Source organism: Notolepis coatsorum (genome assembly GCF_963971535.1).
Source record: "Notolepis coatsorum genome assembly, chromosome: 10".
In the NCBI taxonomy this organism is placed as follows: Eukaryota; Metazoa; Chordata; class Actinopteri; order Aulopiformes; family Paralepididae; genus Notolepis; species Notolepis coatsorum.
The window spans coordinates 58564324-58585687 of record NC_140174.1 but is presented as its reverse complement, the minus strand read 5'-3'; the positions used below and the strand labels follow the sequence as shown (position 1 = coordinate 58585687).

Here is a 21364-nt window from a genome sequence, read left to right as displayed (position 1 = left end):
TCAAATGTCAACAACCTCCTATGATTTCCATGAATCTGTGAAACATGTTTGTTACGTTTTATGCAAAGAAATGAGTCTAGATCTAATTTCAATCATATATTTTTCCAGCACCTCTTTCCTCTCGCCAAAACATATTGTTTTGGTGGGTACAGTCTAAACCAGGGGTCTCAAACTCAATTTACCTGGGGGCCGCTGGAGGTAGAGTCTGGGTGAGGCTGGGCCGCATCAAATATTCCACAAAAAAAGGGTTTCAAGTATTAAAAAAAAAAAGTACAACTGATCCAATCTTCTCAATCTTTAGCAATAACATTTCAGAACATGAACAGTTCTTCAGAACATGAACGGTTCTTCAGGCTTCTCAGTGGTGTCAGTGGACTCATCCACAGCTATGGAAATGCACTGTGCATTTTTTTTATTCTATCACAAAGCTGTTTAATCAAATCACCAGCCATTATTTCAGTTCTTCTGGTTGCTGTGCGATCTGAGGGGGATTTGCTTTTGTTTGCCTTCAAACATGGTCTCCATCACTTCAGTCATACATTATTTTCAAATAGCTACCGTTTCTTGGCATATAGTCACATAATTGGTTTGGTGCTGGGACCAGGGGAGTAGCTGGGGGGGGGGGGGGGGGGGGAAGGTTAGGATGATTCCAAGGGCCCAGCACTGGGGGGGGGGGGGGGGCCAGAGAACACTATTATTATCTTTTTATTAAAATGGTTTTATTATTATCCTAAAGTAAGTTAATGTAGATGACTCAAAAGTATAATTGCCTGTATTATAAAAAAAAATAGGTAAAAATCATATTATGCGTTATCAATAAATAAATGCCCCAAATTTTTTTATAGATTGGGGGCCCCACATTTTTTAATAGATTGGGGGCCCACAAATTGATTCTTTCATGGGGCCCAGAATCTCCAGCTACGCCCCTGGCTGGGACTCAGGATGAACGCATATTTTCCCGTCCATTCACCTTTGAATTGCAGTCGACTTTTCTTTTACTGACCATCTTTGAAAATGCCGTATTTTTCTGCTGGCTGCCTGCTGGCGAAAATAGGCTAATAGCTACATTTATCTCACAGAGATAAAACTGGGAGCGAGTTTAATGTAGATGCGCTGTCAACTCTGCTCCGACTTGAACTGAAAGAGAGATACGACATGCAGTCCGTGAAGACCCGCCCTACTCCCCTACTCTGCCTCTGATTCGCAGACTGTGGCTGAGGGGGAAAAACGCTGACGGGACGCGTATGTGATTGGACCAAACTCGTACACATACAGACAGTGGCAGTGCAGCCAGACATGCAGAGCACTGCTCGCAGTCAGAGGAGCGAGGATGCATTTGCTTCCATTTTACTTGATATCACTCCGGAATCACGTTTCAACCAAGTCACTAACATAACGTTGCTGTCATGAGCCTGCGCTACAAGTGATACAATAAATAAAACTTCCAACTCTCGCGCAACGACTCGGCAAACAGTTGCGCGTGGGCCGCATTAACACTACACTTTGATGTCCAGTAGGGGGCCGCAAAATATCATCCCGCGGGCCGCAATTGGCCCGCGGGTCGCGAGTTTGAGACCCCTGGTCTAAACACATTTTTAATTGTTTATTTCATTCCCTGCCTGGCTACCCCACGTCCAAGAGTAATCCCGGTCTCGGTCCTGACACTTGCTCCGCAACCTGATTTTACACGTGTTACGGGTTCCGGTCCCAGCACGCAGCGGTCTCCACTGAAACCCCGTCTACCTGTCCTTGTGATTGGATGAAAGTCTCTGAGGTCACAAAGATTAACATAGTTAGGCTTTCTGACCTCGCCAGAAAGATGAGTCGGCATCGAGTAATCTTCTCTGGCCCCCTGCCTGTAAACAGGCATGATGATGAGTTCATGAGTAGGACAGCTTCTCTACACCGATGGCTGGAAAAATACTGTAAAAAACAGGGCTCAAGGTTCGTGGATAACTGGTCCTCTTTCTGGGGGCACCCTGACTTGCTGAGAAAGGACGGCGTGCATCCTAACATGCAAGGCGCCTCTCTCTTATCTAGAAATATAGACAAGATTATAGCTTCGGCTGACAGCCTCCCCACAAGCATGCCAGGGTACAGGCTCGTAGCGAGCCTGCTAGTCATGCTAAACCGATGGAGCCTGCCAATCCCTATACCTTTCCTAACCATGCTGGGTCCCTCCTCCACCAGGCTCCCCACTCCTCTCTTTCTATCTCTATCCTTAACCCGGTATATCCAATCAAAACTAGAATATCTCGTTACGCTCCACTTTACCCAGCTCGTCCTTGTGCGATAAACCATGCCAACTTAATTGCGATTAAACCTACCCGCATGGCTGAAAATCGCGCTGTTAAATATACAGAGTGCGTGAAGGTTGGCCTTATCAACATTCGCTCTCTGCCAACCAAAGCTCTTTTGGTAAATTAACTGATAACAGACCATAGTCTCGACTTATTGGGCCTCACTGAGACATGGCTTAAACCTAATGACTTTCTGCCCTTAAACGAGCAAATATCCCTGTCCTCCCATTGACTTCAGTGCTGGCACGCTAGACCTAATTTGGTCATATGGGCGTGGCTCTGAATGAGTTAAGACTAGGGATGCTCGATATTGGCTTTTTTACCGATACCGATATTCCGATATTGTCCAACTCTTAATTTCCGATACCGATATCAACCGATATCAACCGATACCGATATATGCAGGGTTTCCCCGTCCAAAAAACTGAATAATTTCAGGTAACTAATAATTTCACTGGATATATATATAACAAATATTGTTATTGTTTTTTTTTGTTTTTAAACCGATACCGATATTTTCCGATATCACATTTTACTGCCGATATCGGCCGATAATATCGGTCAGCCGATAATATCGGACATCCCTAGTTAAGACCCATCTTTTCTCTCTCTCCTTCAACCTACCCTGATCTCACCTGGTCGGGGACTGACCCTTAGATTAATCTGTCTAGTTTAGTTAGGATGTCTATTTGCTAGACCCTTTAGAACCTTTTTAACCTCTGTCTCAACCGGTCCCCCCTTTAGAACCTTTTTAACCTCTGTCTCAACCGGTCCCATGGAACAGCTTCATGCCGTCTTCTGTCTGGCCTGCAGTGCTAAACCTTCTGTGTGGCTTCTCCTGCCCCCCAGGACATGCGGCCCTGAGCTAATGTCTTGTATCTCATCCTGTATCCATACGCAGTAGCTCTATCTATTACTAAATTTCACAATTTTCTTATATACTATGATTCTACTGTCACTATGTATGCATATGCTCACTACATGTATTTATTGCTCCATCTCCGCCCACTACAAACATGGGAACTCTCTAACCCCTGTCCCAACCCCCCCCCCCCCCCCCCCCCATCTCTGAGTGCTTGTCTCGTAGTGCTGACCAAGGTGGTGGATGTGTCGGGGTCTTGGCCAAGATTGCAGTGACTGTTCTACGTGCACCACGAGGCCATGGATCAGCTTCTTACCGTCTTCTGTCCGTGGTCTGTCAACGTGGTTTCATTGCTGGGTTAAGTACTTCTATTCTATTCACATAATATGCTTACTACATATATCTATTCTATTCACATATATGCTTACCACTTGTATCTATTGCTATGTCCGGCCATCACAAGCACGCAAGCTGTCTAACGCCTGTCCCGTCTCCCTGTGAGTGGCTGTCTCGGAGTGATGATCGGAGTGTTGGACGTCCCGTGATGAAGACCGGGAGGATGCGACCCTGATGACCGGAGTGTTGGACGTTCCGTGATGAAGACCGGGAGGATGCGACCCTCTCTGCGCCGCCCCTTTGCCTCAAATAGATCCGCTATCAGCTCTATCTTTAATCTTTCAAAATGTTCAGTTGCTATCGCTATCAGCTCTATCTTTAATCTTTCAAAATGTTCAGTTGCTATCGCATGCACTTATCTGCGTTTCACTATGCATATGAGTGCATGCCTACCAACTGTACACCTGTTTTACTGCAACACTACTATCACCGACATCTAAGAAGGGAGATCCCCCCTTGAATGGCCCTTCTAAGGTTTCTCTCCTCCACATTGCCTGTGGTGCATTTTTTCCTATTGCTAGGTTTTAGTGAGTTTTTCCTTACCTTCGTGTGGGGTATGTCTGGTAGTGTTGCATTTTATTTAGCATTTATTTAAAAAAATTTGATTTTATGGTGTTCTTGTTTTGTTCTTGACTTATTGTGATGTTTCTTCTTGACTTGTTTAAAGAAGACGTGTCCGGCCCATGGGGACATTAACGTGTGTTGTTGGGCCTTACAAATAAATTTGATTTGATTTTATTTGATTTAAAACCTTTAGAAACTAGGCAGTACATTTAGGTAGGCAGTGTTCCTGCCTCAAAAAAGCACAAACCCGCCTTCTTTCCTTGATCCTCCAATCACAACTGTTGCTTCCCTCGGACAAACAAAGTTTGGTCCACACAAAGACTATGGACATTTTTTTGTCCCCTGTAATGTTTAATGCAGAGGTGAATCACTGCGGGAGTTATATCTGTTCTCTACACAAGTGACACGTCTCACCTGGAAGTTCCCCACCATGATGAGTCCAGCAGCACAGATCCAGCCTGTGGAGAGACCGGCTGTGTTGAGGACACAGTTCTGGTGTCTCTCTATCACGTGGGCGTAACGCAGCAGGCCAATCAGCATCACTAAATGAAGGGATGACAGGAGGAGGGGAGGAAGATGGAATAGTAGGCAAGAGAGAGAGAGAGAGAGAGAAAAACAACATTACATAACCATTTGGTGGATGCTTTTATCCAAAGCTCCTTACATTATCACAAGCACACATTTAGCATGGGTGGCCCAAGTGAGAATCATAACCCTAACTCAGACAGAGGATCGGGATTCACTAAAGACTTGGTACCTCATGTACCGCGTCATGCACCATATCTAATGGGCGATTAAGGTTTCGGTTAGGTTAAAGTAGGGGTGGGTTTATACATGAGATAGGAGAACAAGAACAAATCTGCAACAGCTGCAACCATGTTGACATGCCTCCTAGGGTGACATCTGTGGCTGCTCCAAGGTGGGGACACGTTTGTGGACAGAGTGACCAATAGAGCTACTGGTCGCAGCAACAAAAAAATGGGACCTCCCTCTGTCGATACATTGTTTTTTTTACGCTTGTTTGTTAGTCATTACTGTAAAATGCAAAAGCACATCTCACAACAAAACAACAATAAAAAAGTCACAGTATACTTTGGCACAGTGGTCTAACATTTTAGACCACTGTTACTCGCAATTCAAGTGTGGATACAAGGCTCATTCTGCTAGTGGCTTCGGTAAATCTGATCATGCGGCCATCTTTCTTTCACCAAAATATAAACAAAGGATCAAGAGCGCTCCGGTAGTCTCGCGAGAGGTGCAGAAATGGGATGTGGAGTCAGAGGAGACGCTACAGGCTGCGCTTGAGTGCACAGACTGGAGCGTGTTCCGTGACAACACAGATAACATTAATGACTACACAGAGACAGTGCTGGACTTTGTTCGTACTTTGGTGGAAGAAACAATCCCCACTACCATAATTAGAGTTTACCCAAATCAAAAGCCCTGGGTAGACAAATCCGTCCGTGAAGCTCTGAAAGCGCGCACCACAGCATACAACGCCGGGCTGGTGGCAGGCAACATGAATGACCACAAGGTGGCGTGATACAACGTAAGGAGGACAGTAATAGAGGCAAAACGGCGCTACAGGAATAAAATTTTACTTCAGTTTGAACAGGCTGACTCCAGAGCTATGTGGCAGGGCCTCAAAACGATGACAGACTACAAAGGCACCGCCCTCAAACAGTGACATCTCCTTAGCAAATGATCTCAATACCTTCTATGCGAGGTTTGAGGCTGGGAATAACAACACCAGCCTACAAGCCACGGCAATGGGGGTGGGGGGGGTCTGCTGATGGAGACTCAGTGTTCAGGGTAACAGAGCATGAGGTGAGGTGGACCTTTAAAAAAGTGAATATCAGGAAGGCAGCAGGACCGGGCGGCATCCCCGGCCACGTCCTAAAAGTCTGTGCCGACCAACTGGCCCCAGTATTCACTGACATATTTAACCTATCCTTAGAACAGGCTGTCATCCCCACCTGCCTGAAGAAGTCCACTATCATCCCTGTACCTAAAAAATCCAAGCCTGCTTGCCTCAACGACTACCGCCCTGTAGCTCTCACCTCCATAGCCATGAAGTGCTTTGAGAAGCTAGTAAAGGGCTACATCTGCTCCTCCCTCCCCATCAACCTGGACCCCCTGCAATTTGCATACCGCCCCAACAGGTCCACGGAGGACACCATAGCCCATGTGCTGCACACAGCAGCATCACACCTGGACAAGAGGCAGGGGAACTATGTGAGAATGCTATTCATCGACTACAGCTCAGCATTCAATACCATAGTCCCCTCCAAACTCATAGCCAAGCTCAGGGACCTGGGCTTGAACTATGACCTCTGCCAGTGGGTCTTGGACTTCCTGACGGGCAGACCCCAGGTGGTGAGAGCAGGCAACTGCACCTCCTCATCCATCACCCTCAACATAGGGGCCCCACCGGGCTGTGTTCTGAGTCCCCTCTTCTACTCCATGTACACACATGACTGTGTGGCTCAGCGGAATAACAACACAATCATCAAATTTGCTGACGACACAGTAGTGGTGGGCCTGATCTCTGCAAACGACGAGAGGGCCTACCTGGAAGAGGTCAAGGTCCTGGCGGGATGGTGCCAGGAGAACAGCCTCTCCCTGAACGTCAGCAAAACAAAGGAGATGATTGTGGACTTTAGGAGGTCGGGGGTCAGGGACTACAGCCCCCTCAGCATCGACGGGGCACCGGTTGAGAGAGTGAACAGTTTTAAGTACCTCGGAGCCCACATATCCGAGGACTTGACATGGACCACACACATTGACAGTGTTGTGAAGAAGGCACGACAACGCCTCTACTTCCTCAGGCGCTACAACTATTAAAGAAACTTGAACTTGAAACACTAGGTAAGCTCTAGATTCAAAGAGGTCATTCTGTGTGACTGCGGTCATCTGCAGGACAACAATGTGGGAAACAAATCTGTAGATCAAATCTGATCAGACTTGACTTAACTTTTGACTTAAACCCTTTTGCTCTTTGGGGAGCATAGGTAAATCTGATCAGACAACCCTATAATCAGAAGGGAGGAAGGAAGAAAGAAAGAAAGAAAGAAAGAAAGAAAGAAAGAAAGAAAGAAAGAAAGAAAGAAAGAAAGAAAGAAAGAAAGAAAGAAAGAAAGAAAAAAATTATCAGTAGGCCTAACATATTGCCTCACATGTGTGGTACTTTGCTCAGATACGTAATCCCTGATGGATTCATTTGTAAGAACTGTGGCCTGGGCACTCAGATTGCATTATAGCATTGGGACGTCTCCCAGTTATTTTGCTATTATACTTCATGGGTTGCAGCCTGGTTGTTCCTCTGAAAACAAAGAATTTTCATAACAAGCGAGCATTATTGCTATCAAATGTAATGATTGTGAAATATTTCTGTAATGAGTTGTATGTGTATGTATCAAGCATCCTTGACTTCCAGGGACAACAATGTAAATAAGTCATTGGCTTTTTCGTTCCTATCCTTGACTAAAGCAAATATGTGATATGTGATGTAATAATCTGTATATGTTTTGTTGTCTAAATAAATACCTACTGTACCTACCTACCTACCTACCGTCCTGCTGAAGTGCCAAAGCAACTTTCTTTAATGAGGAGCTACAAAAGCTTTTGTGCAAATCAAAACGTCACTCTGTTGTTATTACTGACATATTACTGCAAAGTCAAGAGACTTGCTACACATGAGGAGGCCATTGTATAGTGTTCTCCACCCCCCCCCCCCCCCCCCCCCCCACACATACTAGTACCTGAAGACAGAGAAGAAGATAGGAACAACAGAGAAAGGGACTGGGGTCAAAACAAAGATCTGAAAACCGATTCCTGATGGCTATTTACCAAACCATTAAAGCTCCACAGCAGCTTCACAACACATCCAACAGCAGTACAACCCCCACACACACAATTCCATTTGATCCACATGCCGTAGACATATTCTGGTGTCTATCACGCCTCCTACTAGCCAGGATACACATTTTAGATGAGCGCATTATCAGTACAGCTAGAACACTGTCCAGTCTCTCACAAGTTATTGATCTTCTGATAACACTCCCCGTTTGCTATCAGATTGATCTTGTGATAACACTGTTTGCTATCAGATTGATCTTGTGATAACACTGTGTTTTCTATCAGATTGATCTTGTGATAACACTCTGTTTGCTATCAGATATATCTTGTGATAACACTGGGTCTCATTCCCGAACGAATTTACGACAAAAAATTTCGTCTTAGCCAGATTTCGGCCCATTTAAGACATATTAGGGCTGGGAGCGCGAGTCCCCAAATGTTCCTGAGATCAGATTTGATCGTGGCTGAGACTGAGAGCAGATTTAAGAGTGCAGAGGAGCAGTCTTATGATTGATTGACTAATTTAAATTTTTATTAACTTGACAGACTGTGTTCTCATAGTGATTCCTTCATGTTAACGCTACAGGCCTCCTTGGAATTAATTACTTAATCATAATTAAAATAAATATGACAATATTTGTACGATAAGAAATTACACATTTGATGTCGGAAAAATAAATAATAATTATGGATTAATCTGATCACAGGGCAGCTGCTTAACCATATCTGAACTGAACAGCTATTTTGGACAAATGTATAATTACTTTAATTACTCAGATATTCAAACACAATTATGCAATTATTGTGAAATGATTGAAAATAATAATTATTTAATGCCTTCTGTGGAATTTGTATTTCTTATTTGTTACACATCTGTTTTAATGATTAATTATATACATTTGAAAGAATGTAGGTCAACATGCAATGTATCCCATTGATTGGTATACAATGGGACAGACCTTTGATTGATTGATTGATTGATTGAAAACTTTATTAACAGATTGCAGAATGGGTACAGTACAGTACAGCTCAATTACATACAATTGTTAAGGGGATGCAGACCAGAGAAAGACTTTCGTCTTGTCTACATCAGGGTCCCCCATTTTCAATTCATCATAACATATATGACACACACGACATACAGATAGACAGTACTGCTACATCTATACATTTATGACATACCAGATTTGCAAATACAGTACTGTTTGTGATACAAAAAGAGTCCAGAAAAGAGAGTATATACATTTGACGTAGAAACTGTTGGAGGAGGTTGGGTAGGAGGGGTGGGTGTACAAGCAAAACTGTACATTGGAATATTGACAAAACCATACTTGGTAATTTACTGTACATTGGAGGGGGTTGATATAGCTATAAACCTGCATTCCTTCGAATATATCATTAATCAATTAAACTTATATTGAAATACACTATATAGCCTGCACCAACACTGAAATGACAGTGAATAAATAAATAAATAAATAAATAAATAAATAAATAAATAAATAAATAAATAAATAAATATAAATAAATAAATAAATAAATAAATAAATAAATAAATAAATAAATAAATAAATAAATAAATAAATAAATAAATAAATAAATAAATAAATAAATAAATAAATAAATAAATAAATAAGAACTAAAGCTGATCGCATGGAAATAGCAAGTCTTGTGTGCGCCAGTATGGCATATGTGTCTAATGAACAGTATAGGCTTAATATATTCTAGTTACTTGTTTCATTAGGATTTAGTAGATACTATATATGCTCTGCCTCTGCTCTACGTACAGTATAAGTACAGACTGTACTGTACCTATACTGTACGTAGCGCAGAGCATATAGTATCTACTAAATCCTAATGCAACAAGTCATTAATGGAATAAGCCTATACTGCGTTCATTCATTACACCGTAGGCATTAATGGAATAATAAGCCTATACTGCGTTCAAAATGAGATTAGATTAATGTATTGTCATCATATAGTACAGCTCGTGGTGACACGCCGCAGCGCGCGCACACACACATACACAAACGCGCGCGCGCAGTACTGTATAGCCTACGCGCGTAATGAATGAACGCAGTATAGGCTTATATTATTCTAATCATGACTTGTTTTATTAGGAGAGCAGCAAATATACTGCACTGCCCGCCCCGTAGACCGTAGTACAGTCCACAGAAGGCATTAAATAATTATTATTTTCAATCATTTCACAATTGCATAATTGTGTTTGAATATCTGAGTAATTAAATAATTATACATTTGTCCAAAATAGCTGGTTCAGATATGGTTAATCCAGCTGCCCTGTGATCAGATGAATCCATATTATTTATTTTTCCGACATCAAATGCATAATTTCTTATCGTACAAATATTGTCATATTTATTTTAATTGTGATTAAGTAATTAATTCCAAGGAGGCCTGTAGCGTTGACATGAAGGAATCACTATGAGAACACAGTCTGTCAAGTTAATACAATTTTCAATCAGTCAATCAAGGTCGGCTTGAGAATCATGTTGGCCTTCGGGGTCACGCACTAGCTTGGTTTAAATCTTATTTAACTGATAGAACACACTGTGTGGTCTATAATGATTTACCATCTGAGACCCTCCCAGTCAAGGCTCTGTCCTGGGGCCTTTGCTATTTTCGATTTACATGCTACCCCTCGGCAATATCATACGCAAATTTGGCATAAACTTTCACTTTTACGCTGATGACACCCAATTATATTTACCTATTAAGCCAAATGATTCCTCCCAATTACAAAACCTTGAGGCCTGCTTGCTTGCCGTCAAAAAGTGGATGTCGCAAAACTTTCTACTCCTTAATGCAGATAAAACTGAGATGTTAATTGTTGGCCCCCCAAACCACAGAGGCCTGTTTCAGGACATCTACCTCAACTTTGATACTTGTCATGTATCCCAGAGCTCAACCATAAAAAACCTCTGAGTAATTTTTTATTCCTCCCTCTCATTTAATGCACATATAAAAAATCTCACCAAATTTGCCTTCTTCCATCTTCGTAAAATCGCAAAAATTCGCCCCATTTGAACTCTGGCTGATGCTGAAACCCTGATTCATGCTTTTGTCTCATCACGTCTGGACTACTGTAATGCACTTTTTTCAGGCCTACCTAATTCAAGCATCAAAAATCTTCAACTCGTGCAAAATGCGGCTGCTCGGATAAGTCAAGTCAAGTCAAGTCAAGAGTTTTATTTGTCACGGCATACAAGTATACAATGAAATACGGGTGGTCTTGCCCGCAACGATACTAACTAGAACTAGAAAATTTGATCACATCACACCAGTTTTGTCCACCCTACACTGGCTTCCTATTCAAGCCCGATCTGACTTTAAAGTGCTACTCCTCACCTACAACATTTTAAATGGGCTTGCACCGCTCTACCTATACGATCTCATCTCCCGATACTCGCCCGCTCGTGCTCTGCGCTCACAAAATGCGGGGCTTCTATCGATTCCTAGGGTTAAAAAGAAATCCGCCGGCCACAGAGCCTTTGTCTACCGCGCTCCCTACCTGTGGAACAAATTACCTGCCGACGTCAGGGGCGCCTGCTCTGTCGAAGCTTTTAAATCCCTGCTTAAGACCCATCTTTTCTCTCTCTCCTTCAACCTACCCTGATCTCACCTGGTCGGGGACTGACCTTTAGATTAATCTGTCTAGTTTAGTTAGGATGTCTATTTTCTCCCATCTCTGCTTTTCCGCAGCACTACAAACATGGGAATTCTCTAACCTCTGTCTGTCCCCCCCCCCCCCCCCCCATCTCTCTGAGTGCCTGCTGTCCAAGGTGATGGATGTTTCGGGATCTTGGCCAAGATTGCAGAGACTGCTCTACGTGCACCACCGAGGCCACGGATCAGCTCCTTACAGTCTTCTGTCCGTGGTCTGTCAACGTGGTTTCATTGCTGGGTTAAGTACTTCTATTCTATTCACATAATATGCTTACTTCATATATCTACTCTATTCACACATATGCTTACCACTTGTATCTATTGCTATGTCCGCCCACTACAATCACGCGAGCTGTCTAACGCCTGTCCCGTCTCCCTGTGAGTTGCTGTCCCGGAGTGTTGACCGGAGTGTCGGACGTCCCGCGATGAAGGCCGGGAGGATGCGACCCTCTCTGCATGCCCTCCTGTCTCCCTGTCTCCGGCGGTCTCGTAGTGGTGACCGGAGTGCTGGACGTCCCGCGATGATGTCGGGGAGGTTGCGACCCTCTCTGCGCCGCCCCCCATCTCCCTGTCTCCGGCTGTCTCGGAGCGATGACCAGAGTGTTGAACGTCCCGTGATTAAGACGGGGAGGACGCGACCCTCTTTGCGTTGCCCCTGTGCCTCAAATAGATTCGCTATCAGCTCTATCTTTAATCTCTCAAAATGTTCAGTTGCTATCGCTATCAGCTCTATCTTAAATTTTTCAAAATGTTCAGTTGCTATTGCATGCACTCATCTGTGTTTCACTACACACATGAGTGCATGCTTACCAACTGTTAGTCTGCAACACTACTATCACCGACATCTAAGAAGGGAGATCCCCCCTTGAATGGCCCTTCTAAGGTTTCTCTCCTCCACACTGCCTGTGGAGCATTTTTTCCCTATTGTTAGGTTTTAGTGAGTTTTTCCTTACCTTCGCGTGGGGTATGTCTGGGAGTGCTTGCATTCTATTATTTATTTGCATTTATTTTAAATTTGTTGGACCTTATGGTGTTCTTGTTTTGTTCTTTTTTTTTTTAAACTTTGGCCATTCCCCTGGCTCTTTTATACGTTTATCGCATTTATTCTGGTCAAGGATGACCGACAGAAACAGGCTGAAAGGGTTCAGATGGGGGGGAAGACACTCTGGGAAAGGCACGGCTGCAGTCCGGGATTCGAACTCGCTAAACCCCAGATCCGTGACGAGCACGGTTGTCCCCGGCGCTGAAATAGCGCTCGCGGTACGTGGTGAGCTACTGGAGCTCCCCTCTTGTTTTGTTCTTGACTTATTGTTATGTTTCTTCTTGACTTGTTTAAAGCAGACGTGTCCGGCCCATGGGGACATTAACGTGTGTTGTCGGGCCTTACAAATACATTTTATTTGATTTGATAAGTGTGCTCCTCAGCACTCTTAAATTCTGCTCTCAGCCACGGCCAAATCCGATCTCAGGATATGTCTTAAATTGGCCTGAGAGGAAATTTTTTGTCGTAAATCCATTCGGGAATGAGACACACTGTGTTTTCTATGAGATTGATCTTGTGATAATACTCCCCGTTTGCTACCGAGTTCTCTGGCTAAGACCCAGTGAGGGATCCACGTCGTGTTCAGTGGGGTTCCAACCACCATCATTCTGCTCCTCACAACTCGCACCACACCTCAGAGTTAAAACAAACTGCTTCTTTAGGACAGGCCGAGCATTGTTTGTGAGGGTGGGAAATCCAGAGGAAAGGCTTTGAAGCTGGGGGGGGGAGAATGTCCGAGGCATACAGTAACGCGCACACGCCCAAATACTCGGAGTGAGTTCAACTAAAGATGATTTCACTGTCAAGGTTCAGTGGATACAAAATGTTCCTTGACCCTTGACACTTGACCTTTCTGTGTTAATGAGAGATTCCACTGGAACTGATGACATCACTGCTTGTGCCGGTCATATCGCCTCTGTTGGTACTTGGTACACATTTAGACGGATTCAATTTCTGCACTCTCGGGCCAAACATTTATGAAATATGTCAAAGATATCAAAGATGAAATTATGCTGTTTGCCAAATTACTCCCCCAACCAAAAGTAAGGAGGTGTAGGTGATAAGGTGTTGATGGGAAGATAAAAAAATAAGAAGCTGTGTAACAAAGACGGAATTATGAAATATCATCAATTTACCTTCTATTTTACACCATCAATAACAAACCTTTATTTGCTAGGAAAATCCTTTGGTGGGTGTTAACGTCCAGGGTATCAGATACACACACATACACACACAGAGACCCAAAATAAAAACTAGACAGGTTAATGGCCTTGTTAAACGTTCCAGGATTCCTGCGTTTTCTCAGAAAACCTATAAGAAACAGGTGTTTCTTACAGATATACAGTAGGCAATACACCCCATGGACCATATTCACACATGGCCATTTTGCTCTTATGTCGTGCTCAGGTTGGGTTCTTTTCCACCCTGTTCCCACGCAAAATGGCCACCGTGTGTGAATATGGATGTGCAGCAGCTCATCACTAATGTGACTTTTGTAGTGGATAAAAAACACTATTATTGCGATAATATCACTCTATCTTCCGTTTTTTATGTCACAGTATAAAAGTACTGACTCTTTCCGAATAGTTTGCTATGAACAATGTTTTTAATGTCAGTGCTTTGCTGTGCTGAGGTGGGACTCAGATGATCGTTGTCTCTTAAAGGCTACATTCAGACCCCCACAGCTGCCTTTAAGCTGCTGTGTCACAAAGTCAGAAAGCTCTGTTAAAACAAACAGAACAGGGGGGGGGGGGGGGGGTAATTAAATGGAGGACCATTATGTAAGGATAACGTCAAAACAGGCCCTGTGTTCTGACTTTGAACCGAGTGAACGAGAAACATGTTTGAACACGAGATGTTTTAGAAGGGGCCGGTTTGCTGATCCTGAAAATCTCCTCAGTTTCAAACCTTTTCATATGTCCCTCCTTCCCACGAGGTAGGAAAGGTCCCGGGGACAGAGCCACACTTAACTATAAAGGAAACACATACTGATGCTCACAATAAGTCACAGAATCCAACTCTAATGGTGACTTCCTGAGGGTATCCATGTCCCCCACTGTACTCCATATATGGTATAGTCTGAATGGTAAATGCATGGATTCCTGTCAGTTTTTTTTTTGTAAAAAAATAATAAAAAATGTATAAAATAGAATGAGAAAAGCCACATCCGCTGCACCGCTACACACCGGGCGATGAACCGTGGGCAAAGCAACCAAAATAAAGGCTGTTAAAGTAGCTCTGGCACGGTCGGGCATCTCCGGGGAGAGGGCCGGTTTCACAGTCGCTGACCCTGCGGTCAGAAGGCTGCTGCTTTCATGGGAGGCACACAGAAGGGCACGTTGAAAATGCACCTTCCCGAGGCAAGGGGTACATTTCCCCTGCAGAGGGGAGGGGGGTGAATGGAGACCTGGCAGTGGATTGTGTGGAACTCAGAGACCTCGCTGGAACCATTACCACAGCTGGAAAAACAGACCGCAAGTCTTGAGCGCACAGAGCCCCATTCAACCCAGTTACAGTATATCAGGTAAGACAAGAGAGGGAGGCGGACGTGTAATGGAACCTGCAGGGCCCTCATTCATCAACGTGGACGTAGAACTTGACCTACTTCCACACGTAAGCACGGAATGTAGAACTAGCGTACGCACAGGGAAGTCGGCATTCATCACACGTGCGTACGCAGGCTCTATGGTCCTCCGTGTTGATGAATACCACTTTGTTCTACCGTCAATGCTCGTGCATGATTATCCATATATGGTCATGAAAATGAGGAAACACCCCCCATGGGATGTGAAATAATGGACGGACCCGAGCGGAACCCTGAGAAACTCCACGAAGATTGTTCACTGCTGTCGAACCAAGAAGACACTATCGCGTATTGTGGGATAAATAAAAGGCGGACTCGTAAACGGTGATGTCAGATATCAACGGCTCCCTAAGACCATTGCTGCAATTCTGCCTGGACAGCTCAAAATACTAATAAAGACCGTTCGTTGACCACTGTTTGGCGTTGGTTGTGTGTCATTATAACCGTGCTGTAATATGAATGCCTTTATTAGTTGTGTTCAATTGGCTATATGATTTTTAGATGCATCTATTTTGTTGTCGGCTAATAAAGACCACGCTGGAATATGACTGCCTTTTCCCGTGTTGTTTGATTAATACCCCAGGGATTAAAGTTCTCCTCAATTTTATTCCAAATCGCGATGGATCTCCCGTCAATTTTCTACCTGCTGCATATGATTTCTAGAGGCATACTACAATCTATTTTGATATCAGTATTGGGTAGCCTATATAAACAATATAATACGAGAGCATATACAAGAACAATGAATCTCACTGCATGTATGATAGCCTGCCTTTCAATACATGAACTTGAATCCCATCATATACATAGTCTGTCCACTATAGTGTCATTGCAATGCGTTTTCTATTCTTTCTTATACAGTAAAAAGGGGGAAGAACACTATATTCATATGACTTGTATTCTGCTTACAGCTTCGAAGTTCCACTTGTTTCGTTTAACGTAAAGCCTTTTAAATATAATCAAAACGTTCCCGTGTTTCTGCGGTCTGCGCAGAATAATAACGAGTTGAGCTTTATGATTTATGATGAATTGAAAATGGGGGACCCTGATGTAAACAAGACGAAAGTTGGTCTGCATCCCCAATTAACAATTGTATGTACTGAGCTGTACTGTACTGTACCCATTCTGCAATCTGTTAATAAACTTTTCAATCAATCAATCAATCAAGCTACGCGGAGCGCAGTCAGTCAGTAGCCTACACCCCGTATATTCCGATAACGCTATATAAACCATGCTGCATTCATTCTGAGAGAAAGATCTATTATTCCAAATGCTATTTATAGGGTTTTGACCATAATTACACTACTGTTGCTATTTTACAATGAACTATAATGAACTACGGTTCGTACAGAACATGCCAGTGTTATTATGCACAGAAGCTCATTTCCTTGTTGTAATAATATATTCTACCACTGGGCGCTAGGTACGCCAGGTCTGAACTGTGCGTAGATGTAAGCACGAAGTCAAGTTCAAGTTGAAATTGATGAATCCCACTCTTTGCTTAGAAATGATCGTACGCACAGGGTAAGCACAGATCTGTGCGTAGAACACGTTGATGAATGAGGGCCCAGTTGGGGTGTAAGTAAGTTAAGTGTGGTTAGGTAACCAGGGGTCCCAGAATACAGCAGAGGAATAACCGGGTCTCAACCAACCGTGTTTGCACTCATTTTGGTTGGTGAAAGAAATTGTATTTTAAGTCCTTCATATGCCAACATGTCTATAGTACTATGCGCACTAAGTGTAGCACTAAGGTTCGACACTGTTTGACGTACAATACCACCTAATACTTAGCTGCCAGAGTTCTAGAGTACCCTTCCTGCTGACTTGTTGTACACAACTTGTCTAAATGTAAATGCACTGATACTTTACCCATAAAGGAACCAGCGCTGCAGATGAGACTGAAGAAGCAGCTCTCTGGGGGCAGGGTTCCACATTTACTGCAATGGAAACAGAGAGAGCGAGAAAGAGAGAGAGAGACAGAGACAGAGAGAGAGAGGTTAGTGTCCTTAGTTACTCCGGGGCTGTAAAAAGGTTCCAGTAATGTTTCCCCGGGGAAGGTTTTGGCAGAGACACCGACCACCTTGCATCTTGAGAGAGGCCAGGCTGAGTTTGACCACACAGCTGGAGCCCACAGCTTATCCATGGATCAAAAGCCATATGAAACCATTAACACATTGAGTGCCACGGACGCGTTTTGTCGTTAGTTCATGCCGACCTTTGAGTGCCCCGACGCTATATAGCGTTTGTTTGTCTTTTTTTTTTTATTGGCGATTTGAATTCATATTTCATCAATCGAGCCTCGGGTTAGTGCTGCAGAGTCTCTCTGAGCTCAATTGGGAAGATACCACCCCCTATCGTCTCTCCCTGTGGTACTGCACCCCATTACTTTACACTGCTGAAGGGGGGGAGGCCAGTTTGCTTATTTTACTTTTCCCTCAAGCCAACTGAAGGATCGATTGTGCTCACCGGCCCGGAAAACGCGTGGATTATGTATTTACAGGACCCAACACTGTAATCAATAAGCGTGATCGATATTTGGAATGGCGATCAGGAATTGGAATAATCTTTTTGGATAACATCTGATCTCAGGTAAGGAATTTATTTTACCAGTCTTAGGATAATCAGAGCTGTTTTCACAGAGATATAAGCGTTTGCCCTATGCGTGTGTGTGTGTGTGTGTGTGTGTGTGGCTGTGATCGCTGATGAGGAAATAAGAGAATCGATTTTTCAGCCCGCCTCTATAGCGTGCATAAGTACACATATACTATCGATAATCTAGCGTTTATTTGAAAACTATTCATAAATAGGCCGAAAAATGACAACGTTTTTGTATATGCTAGAATATTCCAGTAAATGACTTTTATCACGGAATCTATATATTTTCCTGAAAAACGAGGGCTTTTCAAAATGCTATAAAACGAAAATGAACCGATTAAAAAACAATCCGTTTCGACAATGTTGACTGCAAACAAGTCATTGATAAACGACAGGCAGATTAGACACTTAGCCATAATTTAAGAGAGAGATTATGCGTTCACAACGCTATCATTGAAGTGGGTCCTGGTATTTAACCATGTTTCCCATGTTAATGGCTGGCACTCAAACTGTTAAGAAAACCCAAACATGATTACATTTGAATCAAATGTAACAGTAGCTACCATTTTCTCATGCTCAGGTTAAAGATCTCCCACACGGAAACGTCCACACAGACCAGGGTTGGGATCAATTCACTTTCAATTCAGTGAATTCAGGAAGTGGATTTTGGCATGTTAAGGTTTAGGGAAGAAGAATATATCGTCAACCATATTGGTATCGGCCGATATTGACAATTTTCTTTTAAATATATTTATCTGTATCAGTCCGATGAGCATATTATTAATAATTGTTCTGTGTCTAATGCCTTAGCTGCACAGGATTTGTTTGGGTACATTCACAACAGCATTGAAGTAGAAACAGACATTATTTTCCATTTGACAGTGTTTTCATGCCTCATCACTTTCAGATTGTACTACCATAAAAACTTGTATTCATACAAACCAAATCATATAGACTAGATGTCAGCAAATATAAATTATTGGCCATAAAATAAAATGTACTATTGGTAAACAGCAATGTATGTTTACATTTTGAATTGACTCAATTGAAAATGCGTTGTTCTAACTTCTTTCGGGGGAGAAAAAAAAGTCTTTCTTGTTTACATTCTACTTTTTCAAGGAGTTGTGAAGGATTCCACAACTCAAAAAACAAAGGCCCTTCTTCCTGTCCGGGACCAAAGGTCTCATCCTCCCTGACAGAAAGGTCTAGATGGAGAAACGTGGGTCTATATTTCACACAGCTAACAACACCCACACCCAGACAAAGACAAGTTGGGCTGAACACCATTATGAGCTCCTCTGGAAGAGGAAATGTCTTTTGTGGTGCCTGTGATAATATAATTTGAATTCGATTTTTATGTTCTGTATTTATAATTTTTGTTATTTCTATTGTCATTATTGTTATTATTATTACTATTATCGTCCTGTGAAGTCCTGTTTACTATTATTATTACTGTATTGTGTCACGTTTTATGTTCCATGGGGGGGAAAAAAAGGCTCATTCTCATTTTTAGAGCATGATACTGTACTGATACTGTACATGATACTGTACTGCATGTTGGACGACACAACTGACAAACCTCTACAAAGGTCATGAGCCGCACTCAAACGAACCTACGGCGCGCCGCCAAGAGATTAAAAAGAGGGGTCGAACCAAAGATAGAAGAGAAAACATAGTAGAATAGATGAGAAAAGACTGACACTGACCACAGACCACAGAGGCAGCCAGGGCGGCTATTCTAGTGGTGGATTATGCATGGACACTTTATGTGTTCCACTGGGTTTAAGTACTATTATTGTGAGAATGGGGTCGAGAGACAGACTGCTGCTCAGGCAATCTCTTCACTGAGTTACCATAGCGGCTGTGAACAACCACACCAATGGACCTATCTCAAGCCCCGCCCTCTTTTCTTGATCCTCCAATCACAACAAAGTTTGAGATGGTTAATTACTGGAACTCAATGAGGGGGGGGGGGGGGGGGGTGCACCATTGGTCTCTCGCTTGAAGTAGACATACATACATAGACAACATTCTGAGTGACAATGAATCTTAAAAGGTATAGCTCAGATGTTTGGAACGCAAGCCCTATCAATGATGGTGCTAGTTAGCCACAAGCCAATGCAAAGTGAATGGGGTGAACTGTACAGGTAAGGTAACTGCTGTACATGCTACTAAAATACTGCAGTAGATAATGCTTAGATTTTGCAAATAAGGTTGACTTTGCCGCAAACCTGATAAGTGGCACGTTGTCCAGAGTGCAACAGAGTACTGGACCCCTCTGTAAAGGCAGCTGATCCTCACACGACTGGTTATACAGCCTGCAAAACACACACACACAGCTAACTTCAGACATGTCTAATAATTATGAACATAGCATAAACGACAATTCAATTGAAACCCTTTTAAAACCTGCTTTCTGACTTACACTCAGGACCCAAATGGGTTGCTGGCCTCCTTCTGGTGAATCCCCACATGACAACAGTAGTAATATGTTTGTGGTATGTTTCAATGAGCCTGGTCACACTCACATGACAACAGTAGTAATATGTTTGTGGTATGTTTCAATGAGCCTGGGTCACATGACAACAGTAGTAATATGTTTGTGGTATGTTTCAATGAGCCTGGTCACACTCACATGACAACAGTAGTAATATGTTTGTGGTATGTTTCAATGAGCCTGGGTCACATGACAACAGTAGTAATATGTTTGTGGTATGTTTCAATGAGCCTGGGTCACATGACAACAGTAGTAATATGTTTGTGGTATGTTTCAATGAGCCTGGTCACACTCACATGACAACAGTAGTAATATGTTTGTGGTATGTTTCAATGAGCCTGGGTCACATGACAACAGTAGTCATATGTTTGTGGTATGTTTCAATGAGCCTGGTCACACTCACATGACAACAGTAGTAATATGTTTGTGGTATGTTTCAATGAGCCTGGGTCACACAATGAGAGAATCGTCATCATTTGGGCCCCTGAATTGAAAAGCCATAGTTCTCAACCTTTTTTGTGTCAAGAACCCCCAAACCGATACGCATTCGGCTGCGGACCCCCATTTCACAACATTTTGTTATGAAAGGGACCCCATCTGAGAAATGTTTTGTTGTTTGTTATGATTTGATTGATATGATTTAGTCCAGAATTCCATAACTATAGTGTAGCTAAGGAGATAACAGTGGAGGGAGTGAAACCTGAATAGTCATTGTTGTACATTCTCTCATTGGGCTAAACTTCTAGTCAGTGAAATAATAGTGAAATCAAGCTGGTCCCAATATTTCCTGGGGACTCCCAAATGGAATCTCCTCAAGGACCCTTGGATGGTCCCCGGACCCCACGTTGAGAACCACTGCTTTAAAACATTGATTAGGGAGCGTGTTCCCTACTGGTATACAGGCCCGCTGAATACTCTATTATCTTTGAGCTCCTCACTGATGTCAAATGTTTGCCTCCACACAGCCAAAGACAAGCGT

At 43.0% G+C, this 21364-nt stretch overlaps 1 protein-coding gene across 1 annotated transcript in view; it reads right to left on the bottom strand.

Annotated features, from left to right (window-relative positions):
- The window catches only part of LOC311235388 (transmembrane protein 150A-like), a 123415-nt gene that overhangs the window by 61250 nt on the left and 40801 nt on the right, over nt 1-21364 (bottom strand). The window contains exons 4-6 of the mRNA XM_084322842.1: nt 20120-20206; nt 17163-17230; nt 4537-4664 (exon numbers count right to left, since the gene is read on the bottom strand). Of these exons, the coding sequence (XP_084178968.1) occupies nt 4537-4664; nt 17163-17230; nt 20120-20206 (283 nt within the window). The remainder of the gene's footprint in view (nt 1-4536; nt 4665-17162; nt 17231-20119; nt 20207-21364) is intronic.